The 20,290-nt window shown below is 40.8% G+C and overlaps 1 protein-coding gene across 4 annotated transcripts; it reads left to right on the forward strand.

Moving 5' to 3' along the window:
• The first annotated feature begins 30 nt into the window (after positions 1-30).
• Positions 31-19,996, forward strand: LOC122081626. Of its 4 annotated transcripts, XR_006141147.1 has the most exons (5): positions 32-418; positions 517-707; positions 15,934-18,468; positions 18,753-18,931; positions 19,040-19,996. XR_006141147.1 is itself a non-coding variant. In XM_042648809.1 (3 exons), the coding sequence occupies exons 1-2, from the start codon at positions 98-100 to the stop codon at positions 703-705; spliced, it is 510 nt and encodes a 169-aa protein (XP_042504743.1). In that variant the 5' UTR covers positions 34-97; the 3' UTR covers positions 706-707; positions 18,753-19,015. The 4 variants fall into 4 exon arrangements, 1 of the variants encoding a protein (XP_042504743.1); XR_006141146.1 differs by lacking the exon at positions 15,934-18,468 and having other exon boundaries at positions 34-418; XR_006141148.1 differs by lacking the exons at positions 15,934-18,468; positions 18,753-18,931; positions 19,040-19,996 and adding an exon at positions 870-1,005 and having other exon boundaries at positions 31-418; positions 517-808.
• Positions 19,997-20,290: the final 294 nt, after the last annotated feature.

A 20,290-nucleotide genomic window follows, 5' to 3' on the forward strand; every position in this document is an offset into this window, starting at 1 on the left:
CCTGTATCTTTCCTTTCTATCGTCCAAGTCGCGAGAAGGCCTTTTCATAGTTTATTGTTCCAAGTTCTAACACAAGGAGAAGGAGAAGACGAAGACGATGGGGTTGTGCAAGCTGGTGGATGCGATCCTTCTCCTCTTCTTCCTGGTTATTGCAGTGGTAGCTCCGCTCATGGACTCCCAGACTTGTCTGCCACTGCACCTGTTTCCGGATTTCCTCGTCGACTTCAAGTCCTGGTACGCCGGTGAATACGGAGATTACCTGATCGGCGAGAAGCCCAGATTCTTCGTAGGCCTCGTCTGGCTTGAGCTTCTCCTCCAATGGCCTCTCTCCATTGCCAACCTTTACGCCATTCTAGCGAGGAAGTCCTGGTTCAGCACCACTTGCTTGATCTATGGCGTCTCCACTTCCACTTCCATGGTTGGTTTCTAGGTGAATAGATCGTTGATCTAGAAATTCTGGTGAATTAAGACTCTGATTCTCCCTTATTCTCTGTTTATTATGTTGGGCATTCTCAGGTTGCGATTTTAGGGGAACTGATGGGTTCGGGAAAGGCATCGGACAAGCTTCTTCTGTTGTATTCCCCGTTCTTGGGCTTTGCTATCCTTGCGGTTCTGCGTGGGCTTGTGCCAAGCGGGGGTAGGAGCAGGACTCCTACTTCAACGAATGCCGCAAGAGCAACAACGGCTAGGAAAAAGAAGGCTTGAAGGTACAGGCCACAGATCCCACGAATCCATCTTCATTTTTGTTTTGATTCTTTTAGTTTACTTCCAGCATTCTTGAATAGGAAAAACCTTTCTATCTTCTCATATTTTTTGTTTTTGGAGAGAGAGAAAGGGATCTGAGTCTGATGCATGCATTCCCTTGGCAAAGTCTAATTATTGTTATTTTGTGAGCAAGCCTATGTATGAAGTATTAAACATGATCCTTATTTATGTTTTTTTTTTTTGTAAGAAGGAACTGCAGTCTCCCATAATGATATGAAAGAAGTCTTCTCCCTTGCACAACTTTTATCTAATACCTAAGATGGTGCAATGACTTTGTTCTTCTTGCCAGTATATCCATGCAATCATACTAAATCTTAGAAATAAATAAATAAGGGTTAATTACTTGGACACCCCTGTATTATGGCTAGATTGGCCATATTGCTTGACACCCCAAAAGTTTGAAAAATTTACTTGAAGCCCATGAAACCTAATGTTGTTCGTCTGTTTGTTAGTGGTGGAATGAAAAGACTATTTTACTCTTATGAGTTATCTAACTGAATCTTGTAAAGGTAAAATGATCAACTTTCCTTTAAAGGTAAAGGTGAAGAAGAAGACTGAAAATTCAAGGATTAAAGTATTAGTATCAGTCGCTATATCGGTTGACTAAATTTAAGATACGTATAAGAGGGTATCTATCGTATCGGAGATACACTAAGATATTCTAAAGATCAAGGATTAAAGTATCGGTATTGGTCACCGTATCGGTTAGTTAAATTTAAGATACGCATCGAAGGGTATCGTATCGGTATCGGAGATACTTTAAACCATGACTGAAATTTCAGCCAAGGCTCAGTGCTGCAACTCCCCGGTGAAGATAGGGGAAGGTTGTAGGTACTACCGGGAGGTAGGGGATGGTTGATTTCTCTTGTGGGGGAGTGTTGCAGGTTAGGGTTGCGGTTAATGGTGTCGTAGTGCTTACGGTGGAGAATTGAAGAAATTCCAGAAGGAATTGCCATCACCAATGACCCGGGGGGGATGTGAATTAGTGAGAGGATGTCTGTCGTGGTCACTTCTGCAACAACGTCGATGAATTCCACTCCTGGGCTGTTTGTTCATCACCTATTCTAGTATGGTTTTCTTATATGATTCAATCGGTGCATTGGACTAGGGTTTGTGTGTGTGTGTTGGTGTGCGATGTCTTTTATTCCATCACAGTTTAACCCAAGGAGTCTTGGTGCAACACCTCGACAGGCAGGACAATGGTCTCGCTAACCGGTTAGCGGGCCGTGGGGTTTGCAAGGGGGTAAGAGGCCCCCCTTCATAGTAGGCCCCCGCTTGAATTTTTTATTTGAGGGCAATTGTGTACTTTCCGGATTAGGGTTTTTCGCTATATATTTATAGCGAGGGTTTCTTTCTCTGTAATGCAAGCAATGCTGAGAGGTGTGAGAGACGAGCGCTGTAACCCTATTCTCCATTGATAGTGAAGCAGGATCTCATATCACCGGGGATGTAGGTAATTTTGCCGAACCTCGTAAATCTGTGTGCATTACTTGTTCTTGTTTTTTCCATTATCTTCTGCATCGTTTTAGGGTTGCGTTTCTACAGTGTGTGTGTGTGTGTGTGTGTGTGTGTGTGTGTGTGTGTCTTGCAAAGAAAGTGCTATTAGTTCCATCTTGCCTGTGATGGAATGTTTCTGGCACAACTTCTGTAGTCTTTAATGGCAATCTCCGTCTGGTATAGTTCTCCTTTCTGTAATTAGTCTTTTGGGCTAGGGTTGGTTATAGTTTTAATCAAATGTCATAATTCTTCCTCCTTTCTTAATTTCAGAGTAATCTGTTTTTGTATTCGACTTAGGTCTTGTAGGTTGCAGTGTTTGTTCTGGGCTCTCTCTCTCTCTCTCTCTCTCAAAATGTGCACAGTTCAAAGTCATAGAGATCAATACCTACAAAGATATCCATTTAGTGACTGAAACTGCAAGTTGATGTCTTTCAAAGAAAAAAAAATTGGCACAAATCTATATCTTCCTCTGGCTTTTTTCTTTTTCATTTTTATAAGAAATCAAAGACGAGATCTACGAGGTAAGAACGAGAGTTGCCCATTTACTAAGGGCCCGTTTGTTTAGAAGGGAGTTGGGGGTGGGAGTGTTGTCAGTATGGGACCCATATGTTAGTGGGGTGAAAGACAAGGGAAGTAAAAATGAGGTAAAGTGAGGAAGTTCCCACCCCAGCAGCGTTTGGTTGGAGGAGAGAGATGGAGAGAAGGAAAAAGGGAAAACTAGGGCTTGCTAAATTCCAGGGAGATGAGGAGATCCATGGGGGTTGCACATCAGCATCGTGGGGTGAAATGCATAGCCTCTAGCATTGTTTTTTTCAATGATTGCAGCTTGGAATGTCGATGAAGCTCTGAAGATTCTATCCACTGGGGGTGAACATTCTCGGTGTTGGAGTTCATGGCCTTTTTTGATCTTTTTTTTTTTTTTAAATAAAACCCCTCTTTCTGCAGATTCATTTCAGCGACCGCAATAGCAGACTCTCAAGAGATCTCGCTGAAAAAGATAGGGACGGGGAGGAAGGAGAGAGAGAGAGAGAGAGAGAGAGAGAGAGAGAGAGAGAGAGAGAAGGAATCTTGCAAGAGACCTACTAATTTCAAAGGACTTGGAGAAGGCTTGGGGTGGGAGAAGTTGCGTGCCACGTGGGCCGACAAGAAAATTGGGTTGTCTGCTCACTTTCCCGCCCCTAAGAAAACAAACACCTTTGGATTTGCTATATTTTGGAAAAGTGCAAAAATATACCCAGCTCAACAATCCCACCCCACAACTCCCTTCTAAACAAACGGGCCCTAAAGGAAAGAAGGAAACCCTATGTCATAGATTGGTTTTCCTGATACAGATTCTCGATATTTAGGGTTTTTTTTTGGGCTGCGGTTTCACATGCACCTACACACGTTGAATTCGTACATCTGTAAGTCATTGCTCGAGTAGAGATAGGAAGAGAGAAAGGGCAGTGGCTGGCATTGCTGGCGATGGGTAGGGCCAATTTCCGACAAGAACAAGAGGTTGAAGACAATCTCGTCAAGAGATAAAAGGGAAGGCATCTTCCCTTGTTTTAGTTAATGGGTATAAAGGTCTATTCACTACCCTTAAAGGGTAGTTTGGGCATTTAAGATTTTTTCCACCCATTACGTCATCACTAAACGGTGACTAACTAACAGGGCTAGTTGTAATAAGTCTTAAATACAAGGGTGGTTCAAGTAAACTTTTTAAACTTTTGGGGTGTCAAGCAATCTGGTCATAGTACAAGGGGTGTCCAAGTAAATAACCCAATAAATAAACTAAGATATAAGAAAAAAAAAAAAAAAAAAATAACAATCTAATGGGAGCCTAAACCTTGTAATCCCCTGTAGAGACAGAACATGCAATCCACTTGGGAAAAGAAAAGACAAGCTTTTAACCACAAAGCACTCATTTCAAATGGAAGTAGCAGTCTAACCCTGTTTGGAAATAACAAGCACATCCCAAGAAAATCATTCTCTTTTGATCAGTTGCTAAATTTGCCACAAATCATTAGTTGACTTGTTGATTTGATTAAAAAAATCTGCATTTTCCCCGAGTCTACCTAATATTAGTCTAGTTAGATGAACCTGACTACTGGTTACTCTAGTTTGAGATAATGGCAGTAGTGACACTGATACCTTGAATTGGATCAGTTGGTGGTCAGACTGCCAAAACCATATACTTATTTTCCATGTCTTAGAGGAGCAAGGCAAAAGGAACAATAAATTGCTGTTCCAAGACTCGGCTTATACAAATATGTCTGGTACTTGATGGATAAATGTCTTACTGAGTAATGTAAGATAGAGTTGGAACACCCAACCCCAAATAGGATCTAACAACTCCAACACAGGTACTGACATTAATACACTACTAATAACTCCAAACCAGAGACAGAACTTAGAATAAAATCTGGAAATTTCAGGGCAAATAAAAGTAATTCCAGAACTCACAGAACAAACTAAATAAGCCTGATGGGGATCCAGGTTCCAAAACAGAAATCGGGTCGCTAATGGGCCCACAATAGTGATAGAAAACTCACATTTGTGGTTGAGTGGCAATCTTGTAAATTCTCAGCACGTTTAGAATCTTTGTGAAAAGGATTAAAAAAGACTAAGGGAAACAGTAATTTTAGTTTGGAAAACTGGGTTATCTATAATTAACTGAAGAGGAGATGCAATATAAGTATTCTATGGACATGAGGGATTTTATGAAAATACCAGAAATTATGCCTTTATCAACAAATCGAACCAGCGGTGGATGTCTCGCAGCTCCAGTGATGAAATTCAACTATCAAACACCCAACTAGGCTGAAACTGGAAGAGCAAGATCGTAACTCACGTTCCTATCTGTTGAATGGGGTAATGACTTGTGCCAAATATGGATCAGTCTTCTTTATTTATAATAACGGAGAGAAAGTTCTAGAAAATTACAAAGACCATTAAATCCCTTAGGGTCCGTTTGGCTACTGATACATTCCCTAAAACCCATTATTACAACACTCCCCCCTAAGTTGGTGCATAGATATTACATATGCCCAACTTGCAAATAATAAAATGAAACTTCTTACTGCTAAGACCTATAGTAAATACATTACCCCATATCTAACTTCTTTTTGATGAAGTGTAGATCGATCTCCACATGCTTGGTTTGACATATTGGTTAGGGTTATGAGCAATGCTAATGGAAGATTTACCATAACAAAAGAGTTTCATAGGAAGGGTGGTTGGGACAGCCAAATCTGTGAGAAGACCATGAAACCATAGGAGCTCACAAATGCCATATGCCATAGCATGAAACTCTGCTCGGCACTTGCGAGCAACTACGGCTTGCTTCTTGCTTCGCCATGTAGTAAGCTTACCATCAACATTGATGCAATAACCAGTAGTAGACATACGGTCATCAGGGGAAGTTGCTCAATCAGCATCCATGAAGGCCTTCACCCTAAGGTGACTATAAGGAGAAAAAATGGATGCCATGTCCTAGGGGCATATTTCAAGTACCAGAGAATACATAGCACAACTTCCATGTGAGTAGAGTAGGGATTATGCATGTACTGACTAACCAGGTTAACGGCAAATGCTATGTCACTATGTGTATGGGGAAGATAGATCAAGCGTCTATCTAATCTCTGATATCTCCCCTTATCCATAGGATCACACTCCTTGCTACTCAGGTGATCGTTAGCTTCAATAGTAGTGTCTGTCGACTTACACCCCAATATGCTTGTTCTAGAAAGAAGATTAAGCACATACTTTCACTGAGACAAGTAAATCCTATGAGAAGACCTGGTAGTTTCAATGCCAAGGAAGTGACAAAGCTGTCCTAGATCATTGATCTTGAATTCCTCAGTTAAGTATCTCTTGAGGCGAGAGATTTCTGCCAGATCATCACCAGTAACAACAATATCATCTACATAGACTATTAGGATAGCAGTATTCCCATTAGATCTCTTGATGAACAGAGTGTGGTTGGCATTGCTTTGAGAGTAGCCTGTAGCAATCATAGCCTTATGCAAATGCCCGAACCAAGCACGAGGGGATTGCTTTAGCCCATATAATGCATGCTTCAGCTTGCATACCTTGGGTTTTGGAGCAAGTGAACCCAGGAGGAATTCGCAGAGGGGTGTAAATTTGGCCCTGCCTGAACCCTATCTAACCCCGTTATGAGGGTCAACCCGGCCCAACCCGACCCAACCCGACCCAACCCTGATGGTTGGGCCTGGGTTGAGAGTTAGGCCCGGCCCAACCTGGCCCAATTTTAACCCTGATCTATTTGAGTAATAGTGTTCCCCTACTAGTATATAATGTATTTTTAAAATTTAAAACCCTAGTTCTCTTTACAACAAAAAAACAAAAACCCTTGTCTTGACTCATCCCTCTAGGTCGCTTTCTGCATTTCTCTCCCCCATCCCTCTCAGCTCTCCCGAAGTTCTCTCCCTACCCATCTTTGAGAGACAAAGATGAAAGAAGGAAGCGCTGCCCTTTCCCTTTGGCCTTCCTTTCCTTGGGGTTTGCGTCGTCTCCTACAAATCCCTCTCCAAATTGAGGAAAAAATTGCAAGGCTACAACATCTTTTGTGATTCCAGCTCACACAACGGCAATTCTCTCTCTCTCCTGTGTCTACAAAGTTTTCAGATGTAAATAATGAGATTCAAAATAAGTAGCAAGTTTAAATTGCTCTGAAGATTTTTGTTTTTTTTGCCAAGGGGTTTCAATAGCAACACCTGTCACTTGTTGGTAGATCAGTAGATAAAGAATGCTATGATCTGAAATCAGATATTTGGAACAAACACAGGATGTTTAGACAATTGCTCTTTTTTTTTTTTTTTTTTATACATAATATTTGAAATTACTTTGTTTGGGTGAGAGTGGGGGTGTAGAGCTCATTATATTAGAGAAGTATACACAAGGGCTATCTGAAATTTGGTCCATCACCACACCAATACAGGCACCTGATGAAATTTAATTGATAGAATTGCAAATGAATTTTAGAACTTATAGGCAAGACCTTGACTGAGTACTTCGTTATATGAGGATCCACAACCCTTCCTTGGTTCACAGCCTATAAAAGGACATTTCTTATTTTAGAGGTTAATTGTGATAAAGAATCAGAAGCAATGATTTATAACAAAATGTCAACAAGACAAAGCCCATGCAACAATAATTTTGCTGCAATAAATAAGTAATCTACAGCTAAAACAAAGATAAAGACCTTAAACTCTTTCAAGTTTACCCTAGTAGTTGGGCCTGGTTGTAGGAAAAAAAATAACCAAAAAAAATAAATAAATGAGCTCTGCACGAGGGTCAACCCGGCCCAACCCGGCCCAACACTGAGCCCGGTAGGGTTGGGCTGAGCATTAACCCGATAGGGTTGGGTTTGGCCTGGGGTTGAGTTTTGGGGACCTAGGGGTGGGTTAGGGCTTTAAAAAATCCGGCCCAACCCGGCTTTGTTTCACCGAAATGCCTATATGCACTTCCTCCTCAAGTTCCCCATAAAGGAAGGCATTCTTCACATCTACCTACTAGCGATCCTAATTTAAGTTGGCGGCACAAGTTAAGATAACACAAATTATGTTCATTTTAGCAATTGGAGCAAAATTCTCGTGGTGGTCAATCTCATAGGTCTGAGTGAAGCCCTTGGCAACCAGTCTGGCCTTATATTGATCCGCTGTTCCATTAGCCTTCTGCTTTACTATGAAGACCCACTTGCACCCAACTCTCTTCCTTTGTGAGGGAAGACACACCAGATCCCATGTGTCATTCTTTTTCAGAGCCTACATCTCTTCAACCATAGTTGGCTTGCCATTCTGAGTCTGCACTCGCTTCCTGCTAGGTGTGGGGAATGGACATAAAGGAAAGAGAAGACACAAAACTATAGTAGGCAGGAGAAAGTGAGTCATAAGAAACAGTTTTAGCAATAGGATGTAACGTACAAACCTAGTGCCTTTACGAACAACAATAAGTAGCTTAAGGGATGGATTAACAAAAGGAAAATTTCCTAGGTCCAATGGGATAAGATCAGGCTCGAGAGGAAACAACTGGCATAGTAATGTAGATGATGGATGTGCAGTGGTCTGAATTTACTGTCTCCAACTATAAACACGTTTCTCTGGCCGAGGCGAAATAGTAGTGTCACTCTCCCCCCTAAAATGGGATAATGGCAAGGATTGCAAGTTCAAAAGGTGGCACATCTTCCATAATGGAAGGAGATTCCCTTTGACAAGATGTTGCAGTGTAGTATGATGCAGATTCTTGAAAGACAACATCCACAGTCACAAACCAATGTCGAGTGGGAGGATGAAAACATCGATAGCCTTTTTGAGTATGAGCATACCCCAGAAAAATGTCCCGAGGACCATGGGGATCAAACTTTCCATTAGGATGATGATCGCTAGCATAGCAAACACTATCGAATACCTTAGGAGAAACAAGAAAAGCAGTAGAACCTTGGAGAAGATACAGAGGGGAGCGGAAGGAATGGACCCGAGAAGGCATTCCATTGATAAGAAAGGCAACAGTAATATTTTCGTCACTCCAGTACTAGGGAGGAACATGCATCTCAAACATAAGAGAGCGTGCTACCTCACAAAGGTGGTGATTCTTCCGCTCAACAACCCCATTATGAGCCAGAGTATCTACACTACTAGTTTGATGGATCATCTCATGATCAGAAAGGTAAGCCTAAAATGACCCTTCAAAGTATTCATGGCCATTGTCGCTTCGAAGGAGCTTAATGGTAGCACCAAACTGAGTCTGAAAGATGCGGTAAAACTGTTGAAAGCAATAGAAGGTCTCACCCTTGCCTCACATCATATAAATCCAAGTGGTCTGAGAATGACAATCAATAAAAAAGAAACCATCGATAACCATTGTCAGACATATAGTGGGAAGGACCCCAAATATCAGAATGTATCAATGAAAAAGGAGTGGTATTTTTATTTCCTGAAAAATAGAATAAGTGATCCAAGTTAGATTGGTCAAAACACATGCCTCACAAAAAATTGGCTCGAATTACAATTTTTTAAAGAAGAAAAAACTCTAGCTAAAGTTCCCAAAGGGGGATGTCCTAATCGACGATGCCACTATATTAGAGATGGGAGGTGACGTAGAAGATAGGGGTGTCAACCGGTTGAGCCGGGCCAGTCTCGGTCGGGCTTAATTGGGCTTGACCCACTTGGAAGCCTTGCACCGCGAACACTTGTTTAAGTAAACGGGCCTAGCTTTGGGGGGCATGGTACGGTTTATAATCAGGCCGATCGGTGTCGGGTTTTAATCAGGCTTCCTTAAACAGGTCTTAACTGGGCTATGGGCCTATTTAAGTCTAAACGGGCTTTAAACGTGCCTACCCTAAAATTCTTTTCTTAAGTTGGTTGAATGCCCAGAAATATGTGAGGCAAATCTTTAATAAAAAAGGGAAATGATATGAGATTATGGTTCTTACAAAGAAAAAGATGAGATTATGATCTTTATAACTTACAAAATAAAGCTTAATTAAATCAAATCCTATTACAAAGCAAAGGGTAAGAAAACTTAATTTTTTCTTACTAGTAGTGGCAAAATAGGAATTTTATGTAGTATTAAAGGGGGTCAGGCTACAATGAGTCGGTCCAAGCCTAGCATATAAATGTGTCGGTTCAGTCGGGTGCTCGACAGGCTAGCTACTTGCACCGTAAACGCCTGTTTAGTATTAAACAGGCCGTTCCAAGTTGGGCCATAAACGTGTCGGGCTCGATCGGGCCTACTGGTGTGGGCTTAGAATTGACACTCCTAGTAGAAGATGTCTGAAGAGCCTAACCAAAGGCCAATGCCGAGTCATCATAAAGCAGATAGACCACCACGCACCCTACCAGAGCCAATCGTTGCCCCTGTCACCAGATCCTGAAAAACACAACAAGATAGGAAAAAGGTAACTTTGCAATTAACATTGGAAGTAAGATTAATAATGGACAAAAGGTTAGTGGGAAAAGAATGAACATGCAATACAATAGAAAGGGATAAAGAAGGGGTACAACCAACTTGACCTTACCATTGCCCGAGCAGGTACTGTACTATGAGAAAAGAGGCAAGCAGCCTGTCATATGATCAGAAGCCCCAGAGTCATAATCCAAGGGGTAGAAGGGACAAACATAGTATGGTCACAGAAGGAGATACCTGACTCAGAAGGGGTGGAATGAGCAGAGCTCACAATGGTTGGTGCAAGAGTGTTCAAACGTGGTAAAAGGCACCAGAGGGCAGTAAGCTCAAGATGCTGAGGTGCTAGGAGAAGAGTTAGAGTTAAGGCTCTTAATATGGTTGGCCTGCCCAGGAGTATCGGCACGACCCTTCCCTCGCCTTTTGCCAGATGTAGCAGTAGGACGGCCATTAAGATTCCAGCAGTGCACCTTGGTGTGATGCTCCTTTCCATAATAATTGCACTTCATTAGGGTCTTGCTAGAGGAGCCACCAGACTTTAGGGCTGCATTAAGGGACTGAGTGCCAGAGACAAGTGCAAATCTCTCAGTAGGATTGGCAACTGGCTGTGGAGGCATAGTGTTACGTTGGTTGTCCTTAAGTTGGATCACAACATAGGCTTAATCCAAAGTAGGAAAGGGGTCATGACTTAAAACCTAGGATCGCAGCCATGGTTTTAAGTATCTCTGATACCGATACGATACCCTCCGATACGTATCTTAAATTTAGTCGGTCGATACGATACACACCGATACGATACATTGAATTTTTTAAATCATTTCATATCGATATATATATCCTATAATACATACCGATATGCATCAATATACCACTAATACACATCGATACGATACGACATGCCTCGATACGACTCTATGAAAAATATAAAATTGAGGTAAAATGTACGTTTCGGTATGTATTGGTACGTATCGGTGAGTATCGGTATGTATCGATAGGTATGTATCGGTATATATCAGCACGTATCGGTGAGTATCGATATATATCGGTATGTATCGGTGAGTATCGATACGTATCGGCGCTACGGTCATATAATGGCCAATATGGGTAATTTTTCAGAAAAAACGATTTTTTGAAGGGTTTTTGTTCCAAAGTTGCTGTCAGCCATATTTCTCTCTAACTAAAGTGGAAATCAAGGTTGGGAACAAGGATTTTACATTTATGGGATAACTACAGACCTTCAATTCTTAGTACGATACCCTCAATTTAGTGTTTATGCATAATACATGTTATCAATAGCTTTTTTTAACAAATTCTTTATGCAAAAGTATTTAAAAAAATGTTTCCTATCCATTTATGTGTGTATCTTTAGCGTATCTTAGTGTATCTCCGATACGATACGATACCCTCCGATACGTATCTTAATTTTGACCGACCGATACGAAGATCGATACCGATACTTTAATCCTTGATCGCAGCTAATCAAACTCCACATTCAAACCTACCAGAAAGTTATAGATCTAAATCTTGTCCTCTCTCTCTTGAAAACTGGTGACATCTACAATGGTGGAAGGAGTTTACTCCTCATAGAAGTCCAGCTCAGTCCACAATTCTGCAACTCATAATAGTACTGTGACAGAGTGAGCCCTCTCTGCCTTAGATCACGAACCTTCTGGCGAAACTCTACGATTTGAGCATCATTTCCCACCAGGGAATAGATATCCTAGACAGATTTTTAGATCTTCGTAGCGGAGTCAAGAAGGAGATAGCCATGTGAAAGCTGTGGCAACATGGAGTTGACAAGGAAAGCCATAACCAGAGGGTTGGCACACTACCACTTGTCAATCTCAGGACTGGTGGTTGGATGCTTCGAGGTTTCAGTGAGGTACTCGTAATAGCCACGGGACTTGATGGAGATGTAGACTGAGCGTGACCACATAGGGTAGTTTGTGCCATCAAGCTTGATAGCACAAGGAGGAAAGGTAAGAAGTGCCATGGTGTCTCCGCCAGTAAAATCAAATGAACTGGTAGACATGTTTGCTACTTAAGGGGGCTGTGCAAATAGAAGAACACTAGCCAGAGATAGAGAAAGCACCTACTACTCAGAAAACTGCTAGAAAACCCAATAATTGATAAAGGATAAAAAAACCTAAGAAATCGATTTTAGGGATAGCTCTAGAATAGAGACCTCAAACGGAAAAGTGGTTAGTACATACCACTATAAGGATAAGGAGCACCAATCGCAACAAACATCAAGACTATCGGAGCATTGAGCAGGTAAAAAGCATGGTCGCAATGAAAAAAAGATTTCAAGGGAAAATCCCTGAAAAATCAATGGAAAAAGGATCTACATCTCTCAGATCATTGTAAAAGAGAGTCTAAGAGCCTCGGGGAAGGATGGATGGAGTCTAGAAGTCCTCTTGGTGGGTTAAGAAGCTCCCACCACGAGAGAGAAGCAGATGAAGAGAGATGGAAGGAGGCGTTGGGAGAGAGAGTGAAACTAAAAAGAGAGATTGAGATGGAGAAGAGGGAGAGCCCTTAGGGTTTCGGATCCTATGGCTTTGATACCATGTTGGATGGGGTAATGACTTGTGTCAAATATGACACGAGCCCTCTTTATTTATAATAATGGAGAAAAAGTTCTAGAGAATTACAAAGACTATTAAACCCCTTAGGATCCGTTTGGTAACTGACACTTCCCTAAAACCCATTATTACAATGCTATCAGATGCAAGCATTAATCATACCAGGAAGTCAGGTATGAGGCTAGGGAAGGCTCCTACAACTGAAACTGGCGGTAGTTATGGTTTCAGATGTGGAGATAGGTTGAATTATTCAGTAGGTTGAGTTGTTAGAGGTGAGAATTGAGGGCTAGGCTTGCCTGGGGGGGAGAACCTTTGACCAAAGCCTCAGCCAATGCAGATCAACCACAAAGGAGATCGATGAGCTTGTGTAGGGCTGCAACTATCACCATAAACAGAATAGTTCCAGATAAAGGGGAAGTACAGCAAGAAAGTAAGGAAGAATTAGAAAGAAGAAGAAGAAGATCAATGAAGGAGAGAGGGCTATGCAAGCCTCACAGCAGCCATGGTCCAATCAGGCATACATTCATTCAATTCTTCAAAAATCCCCCTAAATCATTGGGTGCAAGCTGATATTTAAAGACTTAGAATTAACCTACTTTCCTATTCTAAAACTGAAGCAAATATGGAATCCAAATCAAATAAAGCTTGATTCCCAAGCTATTTTAAAAAGGAAATAAATCAAACTAAAAAAAAGTAACTAAATATCCTTTGCCTAACTGCATCAAAGCTCCAAATTCTGGTCGAGGGTAATCTATAATGACTTTAATCAACCCTCAAAAACTGAGGCAGAATTTATGGTTAAACTCTCATATAGAAGGAATCTTGATTTAGGGCACCCAAAGGTGCAGATTTCTGATATTCCAACAACTAGGCCTCAATAGTGGCCTTGAATCCTTGGTCGTGTGGCCTATTTGGGGGGGGGGGGGGGGGTCCCAATAAGTCCACAAAAGATGGCCTCCAAAGGTTCTGGGATCAGGGAGATCTGGCACCAAAACAGGGCCTCGGTCTTGAGAATGTCTTCTCAGATCTCAGCAAGTGTTGGGGCTTGTATTCAGGCTTCACACTGATCTTAGGCAATGCTTTTAACACTTAGAAATCAGAGAATTAAGAAAGGAGAGAGGTGAGATTGATGGCAAGAGAAAGAGGGGATAGGGATGTCTATCTCAGCCTGGCATCTCACCCTTGACTCTCACAGTCAATCAGCTTCTCATAGGACCATAACTTGCACAAAGCAAACCTTCAATTATCTATTCAAATCATCGGGGACCTCTTAAGGGTCTGCTTCCAAACAACAACAACAACAACAACAACAACAACATTTAAATTTTTTCGTAACGTAAAGGGTCTGCCTCGAAAAAGGTAAGAAAATAAAATAGAAACTATGGAGAAAAGGAAATAAAACATGAAAGGAAACTATTAACCTCTTAAACTGGAACTAAGTTGCCTGTGAATGCAAGCGACTAATTACAAAGAATAACTTTAGAAAAAGAAGGAAACTAAGCCTTCTAGAAATTTCAGTTGATACTCCTTGCTTATCCAAGTATCTTGCTATCCAAGAATTTCAGAATACTCCAACTAATGGCTATTTGACAAGGAGTAGAAGACTTCCTCATTGCTTGCTTACTAAGGCTGTAATAGGAGAAAAATAACTCCAAAAATTCAAATCGGTAGAGCTATTCTAATGCTCTACAGCTGTCCCCAATAAGTTGGACTGGTTGGACCAGCCTTAGATCGATTGGGGCCCCTTTTGCTGCTGTACTTTCTCTCATAAAATCGATCTACTTCACTGAGTGGACTTGCCAAAGATTTCGATGGAGTGTAAGGGCTTGTGATATCAGATTTTCTTGAATGATGTATTATTGTGGAAAGCTCAATTACTGTAAATTGTGCATTACAATTAAGAAATACTCGGGACTTCCATACAATGATGCAGTGTTTAATATACATAAAGTTCATAAATTTGTTTACCCAAAAAAAAAAGGTTCATAAATTACATATTTATTATATGTTTCAACTAAATTTTGGTAGTAAATGTGGTTGTTTATTGGTAAGGAACATGTATGAAAGCGTTGCCCTTTTTTTTTTTTTCTAGGAGTTGACTTCCTTTTATAGAACCATAATCCATATATTTACATAAATGTAGTAAAGTGTGTGTTAGTTAATTTTAGGCACTCTGACTGGAACAGAGCAAGTAAAAATCTAGAATATCCTTAATCCTTAGTGGGATTAGTGGGTGTCTGTGCTATCCATAAGTTCTTAGCTGATTACAAGCTAAAGAAGCAATTCTCAAAGTACTCCAAGATGCCTTAATATGAAAGGTGGGATGAAACTAAGCTAGAAACATCTAAATATGAAAAAAAATTAAAGAGCATAATATGAAAAAAAATGTGTTTTTAAGTGTGTTTTGGATTCAATCACTGAGAGGGAAAACTCTCCTTAATTTTATCAAATGAATTTTTTTCCTCATCCATGATTTTATCATAAAAACACAGCCCTCAAGAAAAAAAAAAAATCTGAGATAGTGACATAGAAGTTAAAGGGATTGCCTTGTTTTTGTTTAAGCATGTTTTGAGCATAAATGATCTAGTTCTGAAATTGTGTCCTTCCGTGCTTGTGGTCTTCTGTGCCTATGGTACTAATACCCACAGGCTTCCTTTTATATGATTCTGTGTGTGTGTGTGTGTGTGTGTGTGTGAGAGAGAGAGAGAGAGAGAGAGAGAGAGAGAGAACAGACCAATGAGGAGGCTCTGCATATGGTCTTTAAGAGAGATTTCAAGAGATTTCCTTTTTGTCTGAGAATAATGACGAAAACACAGCTGTTATTGCACAGCTGTAAATGCATCACTGTGGAGAATCTTACCATTCATCCACTTAAAAAGGGAAAAACCTCAATGCCATAAACCATGCCTTGCTGTTAGAACAAGGAACGTTCTCCATGTGCACATTCCGTCTCTTACCGAAGTTTAAGGGATTGCCTTGTTTTGGTCTAAGCAAGTTTTGAGTAGAAATGGTCTAGTTCTAAAACCATGTCCTTTTATGTTTGTCGTCTTTCGTGCCTGTGGTCCTAATAACCATAGACTTTCCTTGTATATGAGTGTTTGTGTGTGTATGTGTGAGAGAGGGAGTGGTTGTTTCATATGTTTTGAACAGACCAATGAGGAGGCTCTGCATATGGTCATTTCAGGAGATTTCGGGAGATTTCCTTTTTGTCAGGGAATAATGACGAAACCACAGCCGTTATTGCACAGCTGTAAATGCATCACTGCAGAGAATCTTACTGTACATGCACTTAAAAGGGAAAAACCTCAATGCCATAAACCATGCCTTGCTGTTAAAACAAGGAATGTTTTCCATGTGCACATTCCGTTTCCTATGGAAGTCAAAGGGATTGCCTTGTTTTGTTTTAAGCAAGTTTTTCGTGGAAATAGACTAGTTCTGAAACTATATCCTTTCATGGTTGTGGTCTTTCGTGCCTGTGGTACTAAAAGCCACCGAGTTCCTTTTATGTGTGTCTGGTGTGTGTTTCTTATGTTTTGAACAGACCAATGAGGCTCTGCATATGGTCATTTCGAGAGATTTCAAGAGACTTCATTTTCGTCAATAATGACAAAACCACAGATGTTATTGCGCACAGCTGTAAATGCATCACCATGGAGACCATTCATCCACTTGAATGGGAAAAACCTCATGCTTAGCTGTTAAAACAATGAACGTTCTCCATGTGCACATTTCCTCTCCTATGGAATTTAAAGAGATTGCCTTGTTTTGGTTTAAGCAAGTTTTGAGTGGAAATGGTCTAGTTCTGATGCATATGGACATTTCAAGAGATCTCCTTTTTGTCAGAGAATAACGACGAAACCACAGCTGTAAATGTATCACTGCGGAGAATCTTAATGTTCATGCACTTAAAAGGGAAAAACCTCAATGCCATAAACCATGCCTTGCTGTTACAACAAGGAACATTTTCCATGTGCACGTCCGTCTCCCACGGAAGTTGAAAGGATTGCCTTGTTTTGTTTTAATCAAGTTTTTCGTAGAAATGGACTAGTTCTGAAACTATATCCTTTCATGCTTGTGGTCTTTCGTGCCTGTGGTGCTAAAAGCAACTGAGTTCCTTTTATGTGTGTGTGGTGTGTGTTGTGTGTTTGTTTCTTATGTTTTGAACAGACCAATAGGGCTCTGCATATGGGCATTTCGAGAGAATTTGAGACTTCCTTTTCGTCAATAATGACAAAACCACAGCTGTTATTGTGCACAGCTGTAAATGCATCACCACGGAGACCATTCATCCACTTAAAAGGGAAAAACCTCAAGGCCATAAACAATGCTTAGCTGTTAAAACAAGGAATGTTCTCCATGTGCACATTCCCTCGCCTATGGAAGTTAAAGAGATTGCCTTGTTTTGGTTTAAGCAAGTTTTGAGTAGAAATGGTCTAGTTCTGAAGCCATGTCCTTTCATGCTTGTGGTCTTTCGTTCCTGTGGTCCTAATTCCCACAGACTTCCTTTTATATGAGTGTTTGTGTGTGTGTGTGTGAGAGAGTGAGTTGTCTCTTATGTTTTGAACAGACCAATGAGGATGCTCTGCAAATGGTCGTTAATAGAGATTTCAAGAGATTTCCTTTTTGTCAGAGAATGACGACACCACTGCCGTTATTGCACAGCTGTTCATCACCATGGAGAATATTACCGTTCATCTACTCAAAAGGAAAAAACCCCAATGCCATAAACCATGCCTAGCTGTTAAAACGAGGAACGTTCTCCCCGTGTATAATCCCTCTCCTTCCTCTTCTCCCCTCTAGCATTATAAGTACCACTGTGCTGGCCTCTCCATTCACTTCACTCTTCCTTCCTCAAACCCACTTTTGAGCTTCTTCTTCTCCTTCTGCTTGCTGCTATGTATCATGGCAGATATTAGGGAGAACAGCTTCAATTTCTCCCATCTATGTCAATAAATGGTCACTATGATCATCTCTTTCCACTCCCTTCTTGATGCCATGAATCTCTGCTCTTTGCATTGATTTTGGGATAATCTCTGGTCCCACTGCAGGATCATATAGCTTGATGAGACCTCCTTCTCGGACATCGATGGAATACACAAATTGTTGGCTGATGGAGAAACAGGGTTGGCTATACACCTGAAAATTGTCCGAAGGAGTTGGTTCATTGGGCACGTCAAATGGGTGGTTTCTTACCTTGAAGCACAATTTCTCTCCAAATACATTATTTGGGTTTGTTGTGAACTCCAGCACCATAAATTTATCGAAGAATAGATTGGATTTGCCACCATGAGAAACGTTGAAGAGCTCAATCTTGACTTCGGGGAAGATCCATTTCCGACCCTCTTCTTACCAAGGTTCATTATGCCTGAACTTTTATACAGCCTTGGAGGATCTATAAAATGTATGAGCTTGAACTCGTCACCTAAGAATCTAATTTCCTGAGCTTTCTAGGACATCAACTCATGCTATATGAACAGTTTCTGAGGGTTTCGGAGCATTTTGGAGTTCTAGTATAGCCACTAAAAATTGAGTCAGAAGCTTGTTTGGCTTGATGATTACTTTCTGTAAGACCAGTCCATTTCTCAACAAGAATTTCAGGAAATATATTTCGCAATGGTTGGCAGAAAATGCAATCATTTAAACCATTTCAAGACAGTTAAGGGCATGATGTTTTCTCAAGCAGGTCAGGATGCTTAAACTGTGCAGTTACATGCACAAGGTATGTTTCCCTTACATGTATGATCTTTTATTGTTATTGTTCTTGTAGTTATTTGAAATCCATTCTCTGATATGGTAACCAACTGATAATAAAAATGTTTATTGGAATTTGGACTTTAGATGCATATTATCTGATTTTTTTTCTGCATAAATTTCCTTGGGAGATCTTTCTTGCTCCCCTTGGAGATCTAAAAAATTACTTGAACATAAGATGCTTTCCTTTGGATTGACTAGCTCTTAAAATGTCCATGAGAAAATGAAAGATCCATCTATTCATGTCTGCAGGTTTTGCCTTCCAATTACCGCTATTTTCATGAGCCACCATTGCAGTTGAAAACTCTATGCATTTGACGTTGAAGTCTTGCGTGGAAGGTTATGAGCTACTGGGAATAATATGTTTGCTTGCATTGGTACCTAATCTTAGAACTCTCTCCATTATGTTGGGATTCATGAGGACAGTGCATGTGAGTCATCTCGATATTATAGTATTGATTCATTAATTGGATGAATTACTTCTAATTAGTATTCACAAGCTTTCGATTGACCAAGTTGTATTTTACATCTGGTTTCAGGATTTTTTGTGTTTCAACTTTCTGTCGAGCTGTGATGGGTTTTGGAGACAACCAAAATGGCCCCTTAACTGTCTTAAGATGGTTGAGATGACTGCATTTTCTGCGCACCCATTGCGAAATGGATTTCTTGAATTTCTTTGTTGAGAAATGGAGTGGTCTTACAGAGCTTCTGACCCAATTATACAAGCTATATTAGTACTCCAAAATGTTCCGAAAGCCTCAGAAATTGTTCAGATAGCGTAAGTTGTTATAGATGTCCCAAAAGTTCTGGAAATTAGGTTCTCTTAGATGGCAGAAGTTCGAGCTCAAAGACTTTGTGGGATCCTCATCCAAGGCTGTAGAAAATTTCAGGCATAGTGAACCTTGGTATGCAAATGGTCGTAAATGGATCTTCGTCGAAGAAAGCAAGATTGAGCTCCTCAACGTTTCTCTCAGTGGCAAACCCAATCCAGTCTTCAATAATGTTGGGGTTCACGACAAACCCAAAGACTGAATTTGGAGAAAAATGGTGCCTCAAGGTGAGAAAGCACCCATGTGCCCAAGGAATGAGGTGCATAGCCAACTCTATGCCCCCATCAGCCATAGCTCTCTGTATTCCATCGACGTCGGATAAGGATGTCTCATCAAGCTGTATGATCCTGAGATCAGAGATTATCCCAAGATTGATGTAGGGAGCACAAATTCATGGCATCGGGAAGGGAGATGAAATAGATGATCATAATAACCATTTCTAGACAAAGATGGGTGAAGTTGAAGGTGTTCTCTCTAATGTATGTTATGATATGTAACAGCAATAAGGAGGGGAAGAAGAAGAAGATAAAAGAGTGAATGGAGAGGCTGGTACAGTGGTGTAATTGTGTGCCAGAGGGGAAAGGAGGAAGGAGGGGGAATAATTTGTTAGTGTATGTAAAAGACCGTTTGAAATAAAATTCTGTTATGGTTTGTAATTACAAAAAATGAACAGATGAAGCGTTAAAACACCCTCTTACAAGGGGATGGGGTAGTGAAAATGACCACCCAGCCCCTCCCCTTGGATGTCCTTGTGCACACTCCCATTGGCCCCATGCTATTCTAGGGGTTTTGCAGCCTGGCAGCAAACCCTTACCCTACTTATTATTTATTAAAGGGGCAAGAGAACATTGTCCGCTTGTGTGGCCACTATGTTAGCACATAGGTCAATGGGAAGCTGTTTGGAGGCAACTGGGGTAGTGCCGCTGAGTCAATTTACATTTTTCAAGAATTAAATCACAT

The sequence above is a fragment of the Macadamia integrifolia genome, chromosome 6, assembly GCF_013358625.1.
Source record: "Macadamia integrifolia cultivar HAES 741 chromosome 6, SCU_Mint_v3, whole genome shotgun sequence".
NCBI classification, from domain to species: Eukaryota; Viridiplantae; Streptophyta; class Magnoliopsida; order Proteales; family Proteaceae; genus Macadamia; species Macadamia integrifolia.

Coding starts and splice junctions, on each gene's coding strand:
- LOC122081626 (XM_042648809.1), top strand. CDS start 98: ATGGGGTTGTGCAAGCTGGTGGATGCGATCCTTCTCCTCTTCTTCCTG. Junction 419..516: donor TCTCCACTTCCACTTCCATG/GTTGGTTTCTAG, acceptor GGGCATTCTCAG/GTTGCGATTTTAGGGGAACT.